Genomic DNA, 21,762 nt, shown 5'->3' on the forward strand with positions numbered 1-21,762 from the left:
AAAATTCATAAATATATATAGACATGTATGTTTATATTAGAATAACAGTAGATAAAAGAATATATCAATATATGGCGTCATAATATGTAGATATAATAGTTCAAAAATGCATGCTGTTGTAGCTTCTTAATATGCCCTTCTCACCAAAATTGGGTCAATTGACTCTGCAGTCTTTAATTTGGATTCACCTCTACCTGTGCCAATGTTGTCGCCACATATTTTATCATGCAGTTCTCTGAACACCAACAAACGCTAATCTGCATGCAAACACCTTAGGCTTTATAACAAATGTGACCTCTTATAAAGAACCTCTTTAGCTAAAGTATACTTGGTAGCTTGAATCTGTAAAGCTTTGCCATTATCTTGCCACTTTCTCTCAGTTGTCCCACTTCTACAAATGTGCATAAAACTCATCCATCCAACATCGATACTACTCCCCCCTGGCTAATAATCATTTCAAATTTAAAATATATTTTAAATAACCCATGGATACCTCCACCTTCAACATTTCAAGTAACATCTCAAATTTTGCTGCATTTTTGAATTCCTAGTTTTACATCATTTCTGAATCAATTCAAAACAAAAAAGAATTTCAACCATTAAAATTTCCAAAAGAAAATGTACACTATTAAGCAATTCTAGATCTTAAGTTTCCAATACAATTTAAAATGATGTGTTATTCCTGTTTTTAAAGTAACTTGAGATTTGAAATCAGAAACAATTTTTTTTACAGATAATAAATTTTAATTTTAAATTTACTAAGTTCATAGTAAATGTATTTTTCAAGGATATTAATTTGGAAATTACTTTTTATTTGTATTTTTCAAAATTTAAAAACTAATATTATATAAATTTTGTGCAAATTTAATTTCCAAAATTTTAAAATCAATTGTACATGTTAATTTGTAAAATATTTTTACAATTAGAATATTAATCTAGGAAGACTTGCACTATATGTGTCTTAATAACTAGTGAATTACATATTTGTTGTCCAAGCATTTTTTTTGATATTTTGTTGGGCCATACCATTCCCTTCATACAGCGATTATTTTCACTTTTTAGTTAGTTATGGAGTACCAATTTGCAAATATACCTACAGTTATTAAAATCATACGATTCACTATCCATATTATACGATAATTCACATTTAAAATGATACGATACATATGAATTGGAAGTGAAAAGAATTGTAATGATTCAATTCAATACGAATTTTATTTTATATGATTCTAACAATAAGAAAGATAACCCTAACCAATTAAAAGTAAGCCTGATCCTCCGTTAAGAAATTAAATGATAACCCTAACTAATTAAAAGTGAGCCTGATCGTTGTTAGGAAATTAAATTAAACCTAATATACTAGCAATTAAATTGAATATATTATAAAAGAATACAAAGTGATATAAAAAAGAGTACAATCTCAAAGTTAATAATGACATAAAAAAATAATTTTGTTAATTGCTGATAGAGATAACCATAGTTGAACTATTTATCTATCAACACAACAATTACAACCTAGCCTTATCCCACTAGGTGGGGTCGACTATATGTATCCCCTACTATATCATTATTTATATTTAAATAAATTTTATCTTATTTTATCATTGCTAACCAAGTTTTTTTTTGTTTTCTTCTTCCTCTTTTGATATGGATATTTGCCATAGTTTCACTTCGCTTAACTAGAATATTTATTAATCGTCTAATTAAATGTTCGTACCATCTTAAACGTGTCTCTCGGAGTTTCTCTCAATAGGTGCTACCCCGATTTTTTCTTTAATATTTTTATTTTTTATCCTGTCCATCCTTATATATCCACACATCCACCTTAACATCCTTATATCTGTAACTCTCATTTTCTACTCACATGTTCGGGTCATAACTCAACATTTAGCTCCAAATAATATAGTAGGTCTAACTGTTGTTTTGTAAAATTTTTCTTTAAGTCTTAGAGATACTTTACGATCACAAAAAAAACATCTGACGCTCTCTTCCATTTCAACCATCTCGCTTATGTTCTATGTAAAACATCTCTCTCAATCTCTCCATCATTTTACAAAAATGATCATAAATACTTAAAACTCTTAGCTACACCCAACTCGTTATCTTTTATCTTAACAATTGTCTCATTACGTCTAATATTGCTAAATTTAAATTCCATATATTCTGTCTTTATTCTACTAAGTTTAAAACCTTTCACTTCTAGTATTCCCGTTATTCGAGTTTAGTATTTACTCTATCTGTCTCATCTACTAAAACAATATCATCTGCAAACAACATACACCGTGGTATTGTATATTGGATGTGTCATCCATGATTATTATAAAAAGATAGACTTAGAGCTGATCGTATGTAACCATATGAAACGCTTCGGTTAGTTCGCTTGAAGTCTTCCCTCTTGTCATTACATCCTTATACATATCCTTAATTAGTTCAATATACACTATCCTAACACCTCTCTTTTCTAGAGTTCTCATAGAATTTTCCTTAGTACTCTATCGTAAGCTTTTTTTAGGCCGACGAATACTATGTGTAAGTCTTGCTTTTGTTCCTGATACTTTTCAATTAGTTGCAGAAGATGTATAATTTCTAATGTCGACCTTCCAGACATAAATCCAAATTGATTTTCAGTCACTGCTCTTTTTTTCTATTACTCTTTCCCAAAGTTTATGCTATGACTCATTAGTTTAATACCCCTATAGTTTGCACAATTTTATACGTCTCCTTTATTCTTACATAAAGGATAGATCACACATTTTTTTAGTTTTCAATTTAAGGTTGAATAACTTTGTGAGGCATTCAATACCTTGTTTTCCAAGGCACTTCTTATACCTCTATCGGAATATTATTTGGTTCAATTGATTTTCCATTTTGCATCTCATTTAAAGCTTACTCTAATTCTAAAGTTTGAATTTTATGATAGAAATTTAAATTTTTATACTCATTTAACCTACTTAAATTATCTAAATTAAGTTAGTCATCTAAACTTTCATTAAAAAGTTGATGAAAATACATTTTCCATTACTCTTTTATTTCCTCATCATTTACTAGTACTCTATTGTATTTATCTTTAATACTTTTTATTTGAATAAGATCTTTTGTCTTCCTCTCTTTCACTTTAGTTATTTTATAAATGTCTCTTTCCTCCTTTTTAATCTAATTTTCAATTTAAGTTTTCAAAAGTTTCATTCTTAGTTTTATTTACTATTTTCTTGACTACTGTATATTTTTTTAAAAAGTTTTTCTCGTTCTTACAAGTATATAATTCTCGTTTTCCTTCACTTTCTCTTGTACTTTCTTATTCCACCACTAAGATTTTTTACCAGGTGTGCACGTTCCTTTGACTCACTGAGTACACTCTTGACTATTATTTTCAACTTTGATATTATCTTATCCCATGTCATATTTGAGTCGTCATATACGTCTTTTAATACTTACTCCTACTTTGTCGTTAAATGTGTTTTGCTTCTCATCTTTTAACTTCCACCACTTAATTCTAGAAGTCGTATATATCTTTCTTCTATTGATACTATGCTTGAGGTGTATATTCAACACTAGTTAAATTTTCTCCAAGAATAACTTTGTAATCTTTACAAATCTCTCTATCATTCTTCTTAACTATAAGAAAGTCAATTTGTTATTATTATTCCTAATTTTGAACATGACCAATTGTTCTTTTCTTTTCTTAAAAAACATATTAGCTAGTATAAGGTCATATGTTGTTATAAAATCTAATAGAGTTTTTCCTTCTTCATTTATTGTTCCAAACCCATAACCCCCATATACACTGTCATATTCCTCATTTTTCGTTCCTACATGCTCATTTAAATCTCCTATTAAATCATTTTGGTTGGCGGAATATTTTGTAATATCTCATCTAGATTGTCCCAAAATCTAGATTTGGTGTGTTCATCTAATCTTACTTGAAGTGCATATATGCTAATTACATTAATAGTTTCTTTCACCGCTACTATATTGAGAGCTATAATCATATCCCCTTTTTAACTACTCCAATTACTTCGTCCTTTAGCGAACTATTGACAACAATATCTACTTTATTTCTTGTTTTACTCCTTCCTGTATACCATAACTTAAAACTCGAATTCTCTATCATGTTTATCTTTTCTTCTACTCATTTTGTTTCACATAAAATATTAATTCTTCTTCTAATCGTTATATCAACTACCTCCATCGCTTTACCAATGAGCGTTCTTATGTTTCATATTCCAAATCTTAGATTATTAATTTTCATATAATATTTGTTCTTATCCAACTTATGATGTGATAACTCTTACATATTTAACACTACACCTAAATTCTCACAGAGATGTAGCGGTTCTTGCCGATACATTAACTCTTCAACGCGAACTCTTGCATATTTAGCACTACATGTAGTGGCCCTTGCTGAGACTTTACAGTCGAATCCTGCAACATGTTCCTTCCAGGAACATTCTAGTATTAACACAATAGTTTGATGAATCCATTCATCGAACATTTGCATGAAAGTCCACGCTGGCGAGCAACCTAACGCGCACAACTCTCACCCTTTTTCAACCCGACTTGGGACCGGCTTTGGTGGGGTTCTATTCATCTAACAATGATAAAGAATAAATTTTGTTGTGTTGAAAAATAAAATGATAATTATGGCAAAATTTATAGGGACTTAGAAGATATGTCATGTTTAAGCTGTATTTTAGTTGATGTTAATGATTTTTTTAAATGTCAAGACAATGATTGCTAATTTTCTGATTGATCATTGTATCTCAATACTTAGTGGAACAAAAATAATTTGTAAATTGTCATCAATGAAATAAGAATGTAAACTTTTGTAATGAATAAACAACTTTATCGATTCTTTCATGTTATTGAATAAAATATTGTATTATTTTGCTACTTTTTGATATCAAACCTATTTTGAATAAAGGATGATTGATTTTGTATAGTTTATTATTTTGATAATTCATCAAAACAATTCATGATACCAACCTTCATTTGATAACCTTGAATATGCCAATATTCGAGTCACTCAAAGATCATAAGGTTGCTAGATGATTACAATTTTTACTGAATAATACTGTGGATTCATGCGTTGATTAGTCAGTGTTCTGTTTTATTTTATTTATTCATATGTTTGTTTTGGTGTTGTACAGGTTGAAAAGCTGGATGAAAATGAATGGTCAACTAAGATACATCAATTTAAACAAGATTGCCAACAGGAGCTGATAGTCAGGCGCAATTTTGGTCGCGATGGTCAGAATACTCTGTCAAGTATAGCTCAGATGCAGGGGTTATACTTGTAAGATTGTAGTTCCATATGGATGCTGGTCCTTCTATTTTTAATAAGCAAATAACAGAATTATTCTTGTTTTTGTTTTACCAAAATGTTATGCATTTATGCCATTTAGGTATGTATGAAATCATGTATATTGCTATCATGAGGTGATTATGTGAAATCAAATTAGCCAGAATTAATTTGACACTAAACTGAAATATGCAGTATATTGAACATCCTTTTAGATAAGAAAGAGTCATGACCATTATTTTTATAAGTTAAAGTGGCATCAAACTATCTAAAATATATTTCTTAGTGACACACGATTGATCATGGTTTCAAGTGTCGAGTGGTATGTGTTGGCACAGCAAATGTATTATTTGATCTCTGACTGATATTGATACTATGACCGGGGTAAATGCCACTATATATGGCTTTTTGTTACCGATTGAGATAGATTATATTGGTTTGGCATTACATGGAGGACTTAAAGTACTACAAAGAGTGAATGAGTAAAGGGACAATATTTGAGTTGGAGAAACCAAGAAGTATCTATCTTTTGTACCTAGATTTGTTATAGTTCCAACTATGTGAGTCCCAAGTACAATTGGTTAGTTAAGCAGGATATATTTATTGTCATGCAATAAAATCAATTCTAATACCCAATATTCTAGGGGCATTCTGTAACACGAGTCTGAAAATTATAAAGTTAATCTCTTTAGAATGCTGTAAGAACCAATGCTCCTATTGATACACGACACTCATTTATTCATTAGAAAGATAATTATTGGACGAGATGTTTGCTATGTTTTTGTAATTTTATAACCATAAAATTTTAATTTATTCAATTGTCATTACTATATTCTTATATTTGAATATGAAGAAGTTAAGCAGAAAAAAAACAATCAGATTAAAATTTATTTCAGTTGATCTCCAAATGCTTTGAACTGTGCCAAAGCATGCAAGTGTTTTAGCATAACATTATACCAAAACTGTGCCACTGCGGTCAAGACAAACTCTAGCACTGAACAATACTTTAGACCCTGCAACTAATAATCAATTATTTAAGGCGAAAACGCAGAACATTTCACCACATGGTCTTAATATTGGTATAAATTTAATGTAACTAGGCAAGCTCTCTAATGATTGTGGGGATGAAGAAATAGCAATGAATCCTTGGCATAATATTAGTGTATCAACCAGATTTCCATTTGTGTTAATCATTCTATAGCATCTTTGGGCTTATTGTTAATCTTCTATTGTAGATTTTATCTGAGTTGATCTATACATGTTGTGTTAATACTATTTCTGCACAATGACACAAAGGGCATGCAAATATTTTTCTGATGACTTCTTTCTTTTGTCTGTCTTGTTTTGGTAAGTAAGCCATGCATACAACAAAGGGAAGACACTTGTCTTTAGCAAAGTTCCTTTGCCTGATTATCGTGCTGATCTTGATGAAAAGCATGGATCAACTCAAACAGAGGTAGTTCAATACTGATATCTTGTGGCAGTCTAGGAGGTAAGTCTTAGAGCATCAATAGCTGAGAATTTTCTTTCATTCCAATGCAGATTAAAATGTCTACAGAAACTGAAAGAAGAGTAGAAAATCTTTTGGATAGATCAAAAGATGTGGCTGCCAAGAGTAGCTCCACCAGTACATTTGTTGAGGGAGGCAAGAAAACATTGACAACCTTGCCCATTTCTATATCTGAATCAATTTCATCGTTTAATGCTTCAAAGGAAAAGTTTAGTGCTCAACTGAGGGACCTACAGGATTCCAAGAAGGTAGTTTTTTTACTGATTTTTGAGACAACACTAAGTAAGATGGAACCATATAGTTGTCTGTTTGTATTTGCTATTATGTTCGTGATCACTTTATCTCCTGCAGGCATCCCAGAGTGCCAGAGCAATGTTGGCTTTCAGGGAAAGGTTACCAGCATACAAAATGAAGGATGAGTTTTTAACAGCTGTGGCAGAAAATCAGGTAAAAGTTATCTTCTGACCACTTTTAGTAGAGTATAACGTTGGATGCATGGATTGAAATTTCGTACCAAGCCGGTCGAAACAGGCGAAATATTTCATTCTGCTCGCTGACCAGCACAGACATGACATTAGCCTAGTGGCGGCCGCGGAGACGTTGTGCGACCCTCGCGGTTGTCATAGAAGGGTCACGCGACCCCAGTGGTCGCCGCAACGCTTGACCCCAGCAGCCGCGCCGGATTCTCGCGACTCCAACGGCCATGCTAAAGCCGTCGCACGCTGCAGAAGGGTTGTGCGACCCTAGTGGTTGCGTTGGAGGGGTCACGCGACCCCGGTGGCCGTGTCGGAGGGGTCACACGCTAGGTTTAAGAGATTTTTTTTTTAATTAAAAGTGAACTATTGATTGATTATCTCAATCAACTCCTAAATATGAAAGAGATAATTCAAAGAGGTTTAATTAAATCTTAATAAAATTATCTAATTAATTATATATTTTATTTATTTTAATTCTAAAAATATATAATAAATTATTTATTTATTTATTAGCTATGTTATTATTTTTTTAATAGATCTCGTTAATCCCTAACTTAAATAGATTACCAAATATATTTTCTAAAATCCTAATAGAATTATCCAATTAAAATATATAAAAAATTATTTAAAATTCTAAACCCTTTGTAGGGGGACTGGTGTCGCAATGACCTCCGTGGGTCATCGCAGCCACATTTTTTTTATTTAGTTAGTTTTTTTAATATGTATTTTTTATAAATAAACTATTACTAATAATATTATTAATAATAATTATAAAATATTAAAAAATATTTCAAATTTTTTAAAATTTTAAAAATTAATAAATATTTTATAAAATAATTTATTTTTTTAAAAAAATTAAATATAAATTTAAGATAATCTAAAAAATTTCAAAAATATAATTCTTAAACATTTGAAATAAAATTTTTAAAATAAAAAATTCACAAATACATTAAAAAATAATTTAAGATTTTCAAATAATTTTATAATTATTTTTAGCCTTTCAAATGATTTTATAATTTTAAATTTAATTTTGAATGTTAATTACTTATTTTTTTAAAAAATTAATAGGCATTATCTTATGAGAAAATATTGAAATACAAATTTAACATCTCAAAATATAAAGTATATTTAGTAATCAAATATTAATAAAATTAATATATATTTATATTTAAAATTTAAAAAAAATACCAAAACTATATCGACACAATACGATGCTGAAACCGTATCATTCCAGTTCGGGATCGAAATCTTGGCACGGGTCTAGATTTTAAACCTTGGTAGGATGTTTTGTTATTGTGACACTAATCTAATAACTTGGTTTTCAACTGTTCTAGCTTATAATTTGTATTTTATTTCTGAGGTTTGGATTTTACTTGGAAGAGAGAGAATGAACAAAATTAAGTAAATTGTCTTTTGAGTGAGCAAAACTCCGCTCATGATGACCGGTCATGGCCGGTTCTAAGCTCGGATAAAGGAGGGGGGTTGCGTTAGGTTGCCAGCCAGCGTCAAACTATGTCAAATATTCAATGAATGAATCCATTAAACTATTGTGCTAATGTTAAGTTGTTCCTCGGAAGGAACGCGTTGCAGGGTCCGACTGTAACGTCTCGGCAAGGACCGTTACATCTCCAGAACTCGGGTGTAGTGATAAATATGCAAGAGTTCGCGTTATAGGGTTCGACTGTAACGTCTCAGCAAGAACCGCTACATCTCCATGAGAATTTGGATGTAATGTTAAATAGACAAAAATTTTCACACCATAGGTTAGATAAGAACAAATATGATAGGAAAACTAATAATCTAAGATTTGGAACATGAAATATAGGAACTCTCACTGGTAAATCAATGGAGGTAGTAGATATGATGATTAGGAGAAAAATTAGTATTTTGTGTGTACAAGAGACAAAATGGATAGACGAGAAGGCAAAGATGATAGAGAACTTGGGTTTTAAGTTATGGTACACTGGAAAGAGTAAACCAAGAAATGGAGTGAGTATCATTGTAAATAATTTGTTAAAAGATGAAGTTGTAGGAGTAGTTAGAAAAGGGGATAGAATTATAGCCCTTAAGATAATAGTGGTGAAAGAAACTATGAACATAATTAGAGTATATGCACCACAAGTAGGATTAGATGAAGCTACCAAATCAAGGTTTTGGGAGGACTTAGATGAAATATTACAAAATATTCTACCAAATGAAATGATTTTAATAGGAGGTGATCTAAATGGGTATGTTGGAGTGAAAAATGAGGAATATGAGAAAGTACATGGAGTTATGGGTTTGGAACGAGGAATGAGGAAGGGAAAACTATATTAGATTTTGCGATAACATATGACCTTATATTAGCTAATATGTTTTTTAAGAAAAGAGAAGAACACTTAGTCACATTCAAAAGTGGGAATAATAAATTGCAAATTGACTTTCTTATGGTTAGGAAGAAGGATAGAAAGATTTGTAAAGATTGCAAAGTCATTCCTGGAGAAAGCTTAACTACCAAATAGAAAGAAAATATATACAATTTCTAGAATTAAGTGGTGGAAGTTAAAGGATGAGAAACAAAATATATTTAAGGAGAAAGTAGAAGTACAAGCATTAGGTGAAATATACGATGACTCTAATACAGCATGGGATAAGATGGTATCAAAGTTGAAAATAGTAGCTAAGACTGTACTCGGTGAGTCAAAGGGACATGCACCACTAAGTAAAGAATCTTGGTGGTGGAATGAGAAAGTACAAGAGAAAGTGAAGGAAAAACGAATAGCTTATAAGGAATTATATATTTGTAAGAACGAGGAAAACTTAAAAAAATATACAATAGCCAAGAAAGAAGCTAAGAAAGTAGTGAGTGAAGCAAAAAATGAAACTTTTGAACGCTTATATCAAAAATTGGATACAAAAGAAGGGGAAAGAGACATTTATAGAATAGCTAAAGTGAGAGAAAGGAAAACAAGAGATCTTAGCCAAATAAAATGTATTAAAGATGAATGTAATAGGGTATTAGTAAATGATGGAGAAATAAAAGAGCGGTGGAAGAGGTATTTTCATCAACTTTTTAATGAAGGTTTAGGTGACCAACTTAACTTAGGTAATTTAATTAGGTCAAATGAGCATAGAAATTTTAATTTTTATCGTAGAATTCAAACTTTAAATGAGATGCACAATGGAAAAACCGTTGGACCAGATGATATTCCGATAGAGGTATGAAAGTGCTTAAGGAAACAAGGTATTGAATGACTTACAAAATTATTTAACATGATATTAAAAACAAAAAAAATGTCTGATCAATGGAAGATAAGTACTCTAGTTCCCTTATATAAGAATAAGGGAGACGTACAAAATTGTACAAACTATAGGGGTATTAAACTAATGAGTCATACTATGAAACTTTGGGAAAAGTAATAGAAAAAGATTAAGGAAGGAGACCACGGATGTAAAATCAATTTGGGTTCACGTAAGGTCGACGATAAAGCTATACATCTCCTTAGACAATTAATTGAAAAATATCGAGCAAAACAAGATCTACACATGGTATTTATTGACTTAGAAAAACATGATAGAGTCCCGAGAGAAATTATATGGAGAATTTTAGAAAGAGAGGTGTTAGCGTAGCGTATATTGAACTAATTAAGGAGATGTATGAGGATGTAACGATTGGAGTAAAGAAGTAATTGAAACATTTCGATAAAGATAGGGTTACATCAAGGATCAACCCTAAGTCCCTATCTTTTTACATTAATTATGGACGAACTCACTGCGCACATTCAAGACACAGTACCGTGGTGCATGTTGTTTGCAGATGATATTATTTTGGTAGATGAGACACGTGAAGGAGTAAATGCTAAGCTAGAATCTTGGAGGGAAACACTAAAAAGGAAAGGTTTTAAGCTTAGTAGATTAAAGACAGAATATATGGAATTTAAGTTTAGCAATATTAGAAGTAATGAAACAATTGTTAAGATAGGAGAGGACGAGTTGCCCGGAACCGAGAGATTTAAATATTTATAATCATTTTTACAAAATGATGGAGGGATTGAGAGAGACGTCTTACATAGAATACAAGCAGGATGGGTGAAATGGAGGGGATCGTCGGGTGTTTTATGTGATCGTAAAGTACCTCTTAAACTTAAAGGTAAGTTCTATAAAACCGCTGTTGGACCTGCTATGTTATATGGAGCTGAATGTTGGGCTATGACTCGAGCACATGAGCATAAGATGAGAGTTGCAGAGATGAAGATGTTAAGGTGGATGTGTGGACATACGAAGATGAACAAAATAAGGAATGAGAGCATTAGAGAGAAAGTCGGAGTTGCATCTATTGAGGACAAACTCCGAGAGACACGTTTAAGATGATACGGACATGTACTTAGACGATCAATAAATGCTTCAGTTAGGCGATGTGAAACTATGATAAATATGCATATCAAACGAGGAAGAGGAAGACCAAAAAAGACTTGGTTAGCAACAATAAAACAAGATAAAATTTATTTAAATATAGATGATGATATAATAGGAGATAGAGTTCAATGGCGTAAAAGGATTCATATAGCCGACCCCACCTAGTGGGAAAAAGCTTGATTGTTGTTGTTGTTGTTGTCTTCTTTTGACTGAGCAAATCTAGTGGTTTTTATACCAATGATTAAACAAACCAATTTTTTTGGTTTGTTGACCACCATGGTTAGTTACACAAAGTTGTGTTTTTCCCAACTATATGGGTGGGCTAAATGGATTTATTTCTTCCTTGAGCTTTATGTTACACTATATCACTGATAATATTCAAATCCATTCAATTATTTTTTATTACATTTAACTATTCATTCCTTTGTTCTTTCTTCACCTCGTACACATTCAATTATAATAAATTCAATTATTTTAGTTATATAATCTACTGGTTGCCTTTGAACATATACATACCATTTCAAATTATTTTTCCTCATTTGATCATCCATTGGAGCTAAATTTTGTCGCTATTAGGCATTAGCCCCCATAGGTTAGTGCAGTTGATACCTACATGAGTGTTTGCTCGAATAGGTCTTGGGTCAATTCCCAACGGGTACAAAATACCTTGCTGAGGCAAATGCCCCTCGTGATTTATCCCCTTCCAGACATTGTGGGGTCGCCCTAGAGGCTGCTAAGATGATGACTTCATCCTTTTTGCTCCAATAGATTTAGTCGCTATTAGATAGTAATATTTTGTTTATTTGATCCTTTTAGTAATGCATATCTATTTTAGCATTCTTAATCTCAGCTACATTAAATTCTTGTACTAGTTGCTTCCTAATAGCACAAGACTTTGATCTATAAAGTGTGACAGACATACTTTCAATTTTTTTAGTTTAAGGGGCACATAAATCATTTTCAAATTACTCTCTCATCAATTAACAATTGTTTATAGATAATATACACACAAAATCTATATTGAATACGATTGTTAATTTATCGGTATTAATACAAAAAATAGACTTAAAGCTAACCCTTAAGAGTTAATCTTTATATAAGCCTATGGCTATCAGTAGTAATCTTTTTTCACATGGCCAATATCTCGAATACTAGCAACAACATTAACATGCTAATCTTTTATTATGATGATGTAATTATTAGGTTTTTTTTTTTTTTCTAAAATCTACCAAAATGTTTGCCTAACTTTGTCATTTGTTTTTCCTAGGTTAATATAAATCATAGGCAAATCTTTGCTTTCTTTGTATTTTTCCATTAGTTATTTTATTATATAACTAGCATCTATGGTTTATATTCCTCGTGTGAAACCAAGTTGATTCTCAAATTATTTCTCACCTCTTATTCTCCTCCCAATCACTTTTTCCAGATGTTTTTGTGATATTACTCATCAAATTGATTCATCTATAATTTGAACAACATTGAATATCATTTTAATTTTTTAATTTTTTTCCCCCATTTTAAGCCATCTTCTTAATTTTCAAAAATTTATTGAATAACTTAGTTAACTAAATTATACCTTTATCACCTAAACTCTTCCAAACCAATAATTTGAATAAAATTATATGTCTTTTTTATTTTATAAATGTAAAACCTTTTCTTCCATTTTAAAGCCATTTTCATAATTCTCATTTATTAAATAACTTAGTTGACTAAATTATACCTTCATCACCTAAACTCTTCCAAACCCCAATTATTTGCACACCATTGTATATAATTTTTATTTTAGAAATGTAAAATCCTCTCCAATTTTTTTTCTTAATTCTCAAAATTTATTGAATAACTTAGTTAACTATATTAAACCTTTATCACCTAAACTCTTCTGAACTTCAATAAACCTACTTTGTTGTTGTCTACTTTCATTTTCTTTAAACCTTCTTTAACACCATTTGATTAATATTGCAAGCAAGATCTATGATTCTAAATTTACAATAATTTTCTATCTGTGAAACTAAATTCTCTACATAATGCTCTATTTAACAAAAGTATTTTTTTTTTTCCATATTTCCTTAGGTGCATTCTATCAACTGGAACTTTTGATTTCCATCTAGATCATTCTTTTCAGTAAACTAGTGAAACATATATGAAGTTTCAGCAAAATGAAGTTTTTTAAAATCATTGTTTACTATATATATCTCAGGATTACCCTCACCATTGTTTAAAAATCTAGGTCCTTGTTGTTTCTGGTGAGACGGGCTGTGGCAAAACTACACAATTACCCCAATTCATCTTGGAGCAAGAGATAGAACATCTTCGTGGAGCAGATTGCAGTATTATATGTACTCAGCCACGACGGATATCTGCCATATCTGTTGCAACACGCATTGCTTCCGAAAGGGATGAAAGTATCGGAGAAACTGTTGGTTACCAGATTCGTTTAGAAGCAAAATCTTCTAAGCTAACACGTCTACTATTTTGTACAACAGGAGTCTTACTCCGGAGGCTGGTACTTCCTATCAATCAGTAATGGATTCTTATTGTATATCTGGAATTTATTTTCATTTTAGCTTCCAAGCATGTTGTTCAGTTAAGTAATAGTTCGGTAGCTTTGCAAGTTCTCACTTTAGAATTCATTAATTGTCAAAAGCAGAACATTTATCAAAATCATTTAGATGGCTAACCCAAGATCAGATTCTACATATTCTTCTTAATTTAGTTTATCTGACCAATGCCACTATTGCAGAACATACTACTTTCTATTTATCTACCTTTGTGCCAGCATGTGGGAAATGTTGCTTTACAGACTGCATTATACCTTCCATCATATAGGGAAAATTTTCATGCTTGCTTCTATTGGTGTTAACATATCAAAATGTGAAGGATGGAGACCAATGTAGAATTTTATTTTGCAGTTTTTGTATGGATATGAATTTTTCTAAAGTTCCGTGGCCAGTTTATTTGATATGAAAAATGCTAATATCTGGAATGGCAAACGGTATTTTGTAGTTTGAGATGGATTTAGAAAGCTTTCAGAGAACAAGTGATTTAGGCAATTTATTCTTATTTTTTCCATTTGAAATCTACTATGTCGCCATGTATTTCTTAAATCATGACAAATTTGGGAGAGTTGAAGATCAAGCACCTGATGGAGTTTTTGGAGATTAGTTTTTGTTGTATGATAACAATTTTAAGAACATAGATCTGCTTCAAAGTTCTTGTGAATTATGACAATCCTTGTGAAATCATAAAAATCTTTAAGAATATAGGATCATCAAAATTCTTCTGAAAATTATGGCAATCTTTCTAAAACCATCCCAAAGTAATAATTTAGCCACAACCATGAGGATCAATATTGGTATGAGGATAAACCCCTCTTACGGTCTCACCTCCTAGCCACTTGGTGGCCGACTATAAGCTAATCCCGTGATTTACCTCCCTTCATATAACTTGGGGGCGGGCTGTGAGGGGCGTTTGGGGTGAGCATAATCACCTTTATGCTACAATATTGGTATGAGAATTGGATGGCTAAAAGATCTAAGTATAGGTCAAATCAGTAGGTTTAGTAAAATCGGAATCGTTAAGAACAAATCAAAGAGAAATAAAATACTCATAGAGATCAAGGTTTAAAGTTGGAAGTCATGAAAGAATTTTGGTCTTTTACCGAAACGATACATATGATATTGTGGTGTGCTGATATGGATTTGGTTTTATTTAATTGAATTATTAATGATAACATTATTAATTCTACTTTCTAACTATTTTATTATAATTAATTATTTACTTGAGAGTTATAATTTACATTTATTATAATTATTTACTGATAGTTATAATTGATTATTTACTTTTGATTTACAGATAATATAATTAAAATTTACTGAAAGTTATAAATATTTACTTTAAGATATAATACAAGCAAATAATTATACTGTTAGTTACTAATTTAATAACAAAATAGTCTAACCCTAATTATCATTTACTCTATTTTACCTACATATTTACTAACAATAATTAATTAAACTACTATATAACAATAAATTTACCTAATCTTAATTTATTTATTATAAATTATATAACAATCCATTAACCTATTCTATGTGTATTCCCATGAGCTTGAGATTGAAACTGCCAATAAATAATTGTTACCATATATATAGTTTAATAACTCATATAGGGGTGGCAAAAATGAATCCGACCTGAGTCAATTGAAAAAAATTGGGTTTGGGTTGGGGGTTTTCGGGTTTGGGTTGGGAGTTTTGGGTCGGTTTAGTTTCGAGTTGACCTAAATTTAGGATTTTTTTATAGTTAAATCAAATTTTATTTTAAAAATTAAGATGTTTTATGTATATAAATAACAGAATGTAGTATAACAATGATGAAATATTGAGATAAAAGGGAAGAATTATAAGAAAATGACAATTTTTTTTTTTTTTTTTTTTTGTGTTGAGTGGGTTATTCAAGTTTTCGGGTTGAGTTCGGATTTGATTTTTTGTAACCGATCTTCAACTCGACCCGAATCCACCTAACCCATCCGAATTGACACCCCTAAGCTCATACATCTATCTATAGTATATTATATAATGTAACAGTGATAATATATATATAGTGTACACACTCTCTTTAGGGAAGGACCTTATGGGTTAAAAGAACACAAGTTGTTAGTCAACCATGCACCACATAAATGTGTAGATAAAAAGGTCATATCAAGCAACAACACACTTGAACAAACCAAACAACCACTCACATTATGCTTACGAACTACTTTCAAGTATGGACATTTCTGTGGGGGCCCCTCCTAAAGTGTATTCTGTTTTATTATCAATTGATTAATTTGGACTTAATTTCACTATGAGCACTCCAATACCATGGTCAGGAGTAGTGGTGAACAACTATAGGGATATTGGATAAGAATCGATACTCTAACTGAAATTGAATACCTTAAATAACCTCTCTCTCTCTCTCTCTCTCTCTCTATACGCATAATTATTTAAGGAGTGATGCGCCAAAGTGCATAAGTGTTGTCGGGCCTAAGGCATATGTCTTACCGAAGTAAGTCGCTTTGGGTATAAATTTATACAATTCAAACATGTATAGGGAATTTCTGCCAAAATATTTCACTAACAAAATTATAATCCATAAACTATTAAACAATAATGTAAATATAAAATTCACTAAAATTCAAATATTGAAATAATGTATCTTCATAATCAAAATCAAATTTCAAATTAAAGAAAAAACAAACTTCAAATATTGAAGAGTCATGTTGAGAGAAATTAGTTTGTAAGGGAGGTTAATGTTCATTTTATAAGGGAGAGAAAGAGCCGCATAAGAAAAATGTGTCGTATGTATGCCACCTAATTAAAGTTTTCCAAGGGAGAGGAAGAGTTGCCCAAGAAAAATGTGTAGCATGCATGCAATCTAATTAAAGGTTGATGTTCATTTTTTATGAGAGCGTGAAACTCAAGAAAAATGTGTAGCATGCATGCAACCTAATTAAAGGTTGATGTTCATTTTCTAAGGGAGCAGAAGAGTCAAGCTAGAAAAATGTGCCACATGCATGCAACCTAATTAATTTAAAGGGTAATTAAAGGTATGAGTTGAGCTTTAAAAAAAAAATTCAATAAGGCGAGCAAAATCGTGCTAAAAGTGCACCTTAACCTCTCAAAAGACACGCGCTTAAGCACACTTCTTTAAAGTATTGCGCTTGGGTCACTAGCTAGGTGCATATAGCGAGCCTGGCTGCACCTTGTGCCTAGGCGTAGCGAGGTGCGTGCTTTTCACAACTATGTATATACGCGTGCACTTGCGCGCAGTCATGAAATGGCGGTTGCCAAATCTTTGTATTGGTGCCTTCGTCAAATCGGCGTCGAAGTCTCACAAAATCCCCTTCAACTAATTTTGACTGTTCGCTGAAATGGATTTCCATAACTCACTGCCATTTTTATTGTCCGTTGGATCTAATATTTACTTAAGTCTAGGTTTCTTCTCCTCTCCTTGTGGTCCCACATTGCTTTCGTGTGTGTAGAAGACTTAATTGAGGAGATTTGTGGCGTTGGGGTGTTCTGTTTGCTAGTTTGTGGACAAAATGAATTATTTCACCCATGACGATAGACATGGAATGAAACGTTAAATCATGTATGAGATGGCATCATATCAATTAAATAAGAATAATAAGACTATATGATGTTTTGTTAAGCAACTACTTTGTTTCTTTTTTTATTGATGCTCCTTGTTGAATAAGTGAGATTAGAGGAAGTTACATGTATTGTTCAGCACTTGCCATTGTATCAAATGGTTGACGGTGATTGTCGATGGGCTTGTTGCATTGCTAAGTGAACTTGGTGCCGGTCAAGGGAATGGGTCAACTTGTGGTATGACATATCCAACACCAAATACTTATGATAAATGTGATTGAATGATCATGATGAATTTCGGGGTGAGCATAGGTGAGATCTGATTTTACGAAAATTCAACTTGGTTTCATTTTGGGTATAGAAAATTTTCGAACTCGATCCCAAACCTTGTTAACCATAAATTTTCAAGCCATTTTATAAGTTGCTTTGCCACTTTATAAGTAATAACTATGTGGCATATGATAATGTTTATATTCATAGATTCTGCGTTAGCGCAAAAGTAAAGTTGCTGCCCTGTGACATAGATGTCACGGGCTTGAGTCTCGGAAATAGCCAACCTCTTGTAAAGCAGGGCAAGACTGCATACAATAGACCCTTTCTTAGGACCCTGCATTGGTGAGATCTTCATGCACTGGGCTGCCCTTTATTCATAGATTTTGCCTTCTAGATATACAATTCATGATGCTTGAGAGTTATACTTGATCACATTTGTTATGCAGATAACACAATAGTTTTTCATGAATTTGGCGCATCAGAAAATTCAGCACAATTTCATTTTCGGTGTCCTTGTTTGATGCCAGTAGCAACTGTGAAAACCATATCATCATATCATAGCTTAGAGGCTTTGTGAATGTTAATGACAGAACAAGTTACAAAGTAGGTGGAATGAGAATTATGCTCATCCTTTGTGCAAGAGAACAATTTTTTTTGGTGATTGTGTTCTCATGCAACCCACTATTGAAACGTATTTACAATTTGAATTATGTTCCTCTAGCTAAAACAGATTTCTCGTCAATTAGTTTGGTAATCTTAATTGAACTTAGATATAATACATTTCAGTTGTATTTTAGGTGTTTTCATGCTTGAACTATATGTATAGTGTTAAGTGCTAATAGCATTAGTTATTCCAATAATAATGAGGTAATTCTTGATTATAAAAAATAAGTTACCATGAGTACTTTTTAGCTTGTTGAAACTTGAAATTGCACCAACAGGTTCAAGAACCAGACCTAGCAGGTGTTAGTCATGTACTTGTTGATGAAATTCATGAAAGAGGCATAAATGAGGATTTCCTTATAATTATATTGCGTGACCTTCTTCCACGACGGCCAGACCTGCGAGTAGTATTAATGAGTGCCACCTTGAATGCTGATCTCTTCTCCAAATACTTTGGTAATTCACCAGTCATCCACATACCGGTAAACTATTTATGCAAGCTGTGACAACACTATGCTTTCCTTTGTAATTATACAACTGAGTCAATGGATTTCTTATTTCATTATTTTGCAGGGTTTTACATTTCCTGTAACAGAATTTTTCCTAGAGGACATAATTGAAAAAACACGATACAAGATAACACCTGAGTTTGATAATTATCAAGGGAACTCGAGGAGGAGGAGGATGAGGCAATCATCTGCAAAATGTGATCCTTTGTCAGAAATGTTTGAGGTAAATGCCTTTTGTGAGGTTTTGTGTTTGATTGTTTTATTCTTTGAGCAAAGGAAATCCTTACCTGGCCACTAAATATATTTGATTTGTGCAAGCATCTGCATCTGTCCTCAGCAATTACTACCCATTTGAGTAATATGGTGTGGGTTTGTATAGGAGGCTAATTAGGAGTTGAATTAGGTTGTGCATAAATTTGAATCTCATAGTGTATCCATTGATATATGCAAGACATTATTCAGATAGTATGTCGATACTTGATCATCAATATTGATAATTTCAGTTTCATATTTGCAGTTAACCATGTAAGCAGGAAAACATGGATTCTGTTCTTATTTGATCAGATTGCATTAACTTTATTCTTCCAATTCTTTTGTGCTAATTTAGTTGGTAAAGAATAAGAGTAAGACCACTGGAAAATTCATCGAAAGGACTTGCTTACTAGTTCATTGTGATTTTTAGGTAGTCATTTGGCTGCAACCTGTTGTATGTTGCTAAAACTCAAGTGTTACAACTCTATGTTATTTTTTTTTTTGGTTTGATCACTAGTCTTTCCTTCTCAGTTCGCTACAGAAACTTTTTGGTTATACAGGGTGTTGATATTGATGTACAATACAAAAATTATAGCATATCTACAAGGCAATCACTTGAAGCATGGTCTTCTGCACAACTGGAATTGGGTCTTGTAAGTAACTGAAAGTTGATGCCTACTTTTTAAGGTTAATTATACTTATTTCCCTGCTTATTCATGGTTCCTTAACAAATTGATGAAGCCTACTGTTATGATTTTGAGAAGGGGAGCTTTGGCGCAACGGTAAAGTTATTGCTTTGTGATCAAAATGTCACGGGTTCGAATCTTGGAAATAACCTTGGGTAAGGCTGTGTACAATGGATCCTTCCCCGGGACCCCGCATGGCGGGACATTCGTGCACCGGGCTGCCTTTTTTTTTTTCTTTTCTCTTTTTTGCTGTTATGATTTTGAATGTGCTGATTTTAGGTGGGATTACAAGTGAAAAATTTAAGGCGTGATATAACAAGTGCAGGTTTGCCCATGCACTTGTGTTGGGACTAAACAAACTATATTTATAATCAGATAGATGTCAGTTCTTGTTGGATGGCATTGTGCCACTGCATATGTCACTCGACTACCAGAAGATTGAAGCTTTAACGATGTGGATAAACCTAATATCTGTTATATAAATTTGTTTCTATTCATAAGACTGCAACACGAACTACAATTCCAGTTTATCTGTGTTGCTTTTATGGATATTTTTCTATCTTTTAGAGCCATTTAATAACCCATACAACGACTACCATTGAACAATGACATACAGAACTGGTTTTTATCCATATGATGGAGCTGCTAGATACTGAGAGACAAATAAGATGACATGCACCATTTCGAATAACTGCCAACTTCATTGGTGATTAGGAGTGCAATTTCAGCCATCACTTTTGTTGCTTATTCCAATGTGAATCTGGTTGTAATGGCGTGAAGTGTATTTATCTCCGGAGCTTCATCGAGATACCTTGGCTAGGATTGCTATGATTTTTCTTTCTAATTCATTAGAACTTAAAGGTTGTGATCATGAAATATGACTTTCTAGTAATGATATACTTAACTCAAAACAGTTATTATTACTTGTTGTTTTATTTTTTGTAACGACCCGACCCTTTGGCCTCTTGGGTGGTCCTTGCGGCGGCCCACTGGCGGCCCCTTATGTCGTTGGCCCATTTGACAACCTCTAATGTCGTCGACCGACGACCCTTGGCCGTGTCGTTACCCACTAGGACTTTCCACCCCTGGCAGTGAATTTTTGCCTTCCCTATGATTCGAATTCTAGACCTCCAGGCTTAAGTACTAGAGTTTATGAATCCTGGTATCCAAGTGAGCGGCGCTCACTTGCGCTCACTTGGCTACCAGGATTCATAAACTCTAGTACTTAAGCCTAGAGGTCTAGAGTTCGAATCCAATAGAGACTAAAATTCTAGAGGTCTATTTTTAAGTGTGCATGAGCTACACTGGCCGACGACATAAGGGACCATCAGTGGGCCACTGCAAGGGCCACCCAGGAGGCTAAAGGGCCGGGTCGTTACAATAAAAAGGCCGCTCACTTAGCTATCAGGATTCATAAACTCTACTACTTAGCCTGGAGGTCTAGAGTTCGAATCCTGGGGAAGGCAAAAATCCACTACCAGGGGTGGAAAGTCCTAGTGAGTAACGGCACGGCCAAGGGTCGTCGGTCGACGACATTAGAGGTCGCTAAATGGGCCGACGACATAAGGGGC

At 32.6% G+C, this 21,762-nt stretch overlaps 1 protein-coding gene across 3 annotated transcripts in view; it reads left to right on the forward strand.

Moving 5' to 3' along the window:
- Nucleotides 1-21,762, forward strand: part of LOC121969659 (DExH-box ATP-dependent RNA helicase DExH1-like) — a 36,953-nt gene that overhangs the window by 7,267 nt on the left and 7,924 nt on the right. Inside the window, exons 2-9 of one of the 3 annotated variants that reach the window (XM_042519863.1) lie at nucleotides 5,148-5,293; nucleotides 6,656-6,755; nucleotides 6,842-7,057; nucleotides 7,161-7,256; nucleotides 13,908-14,183; nucleotides 19,023-19,226; nucleotides 19,318-19,476; nucleotides 20,066-20,158. In XM_042519863.1, coding sequence (XP_042375797.1) covers nucleotides 5,148-5,293; nucleotides 6,656-6,755; nucleotides 6,842-7,057; nucleotides 7,161-7,256; nucleotides 13,908-14,183; nucleotides 19,023-19,226; nucleotides 19,318-19,476; nucleotides 20,066-20,158 — 1,290 coding nt within the window. Of the gene's footprint in view, nucleotides 1-5,147; nucleotides 5,294-6,651; nucleotides 6,756-6,841; nucleotides 7,058-7,160; nucleotides 7,257-13,907; nucleotides 14,184-19,022; nucleotides 19,227-19,317; nucleotides 19,477-20,065; nucleotides 20,159-21,762 lie in introns of those variants that run through there. The other 2 variants (XM_042519864.1, XM_042519865.1) reach the window with 2 other exon arrangements.

The sequence above is a fragment of the Zingiber officinale genome, chromosome 4A (assembly GCF_018446385.1).
Source record: "Zingiber officinale cultivar Zhangliang chromosome 4A, Zo_v1.1, whole genome shotgun sequence".
In the NCBI taxonomy this organism is placed as follows: domain Eukaryota; kingdom Viridiplantae; phylum Streptophyta; class Magnoliopsida; order Zingiberales; family Zingiberaceae; genus Zingiber; species Zingiber officinale.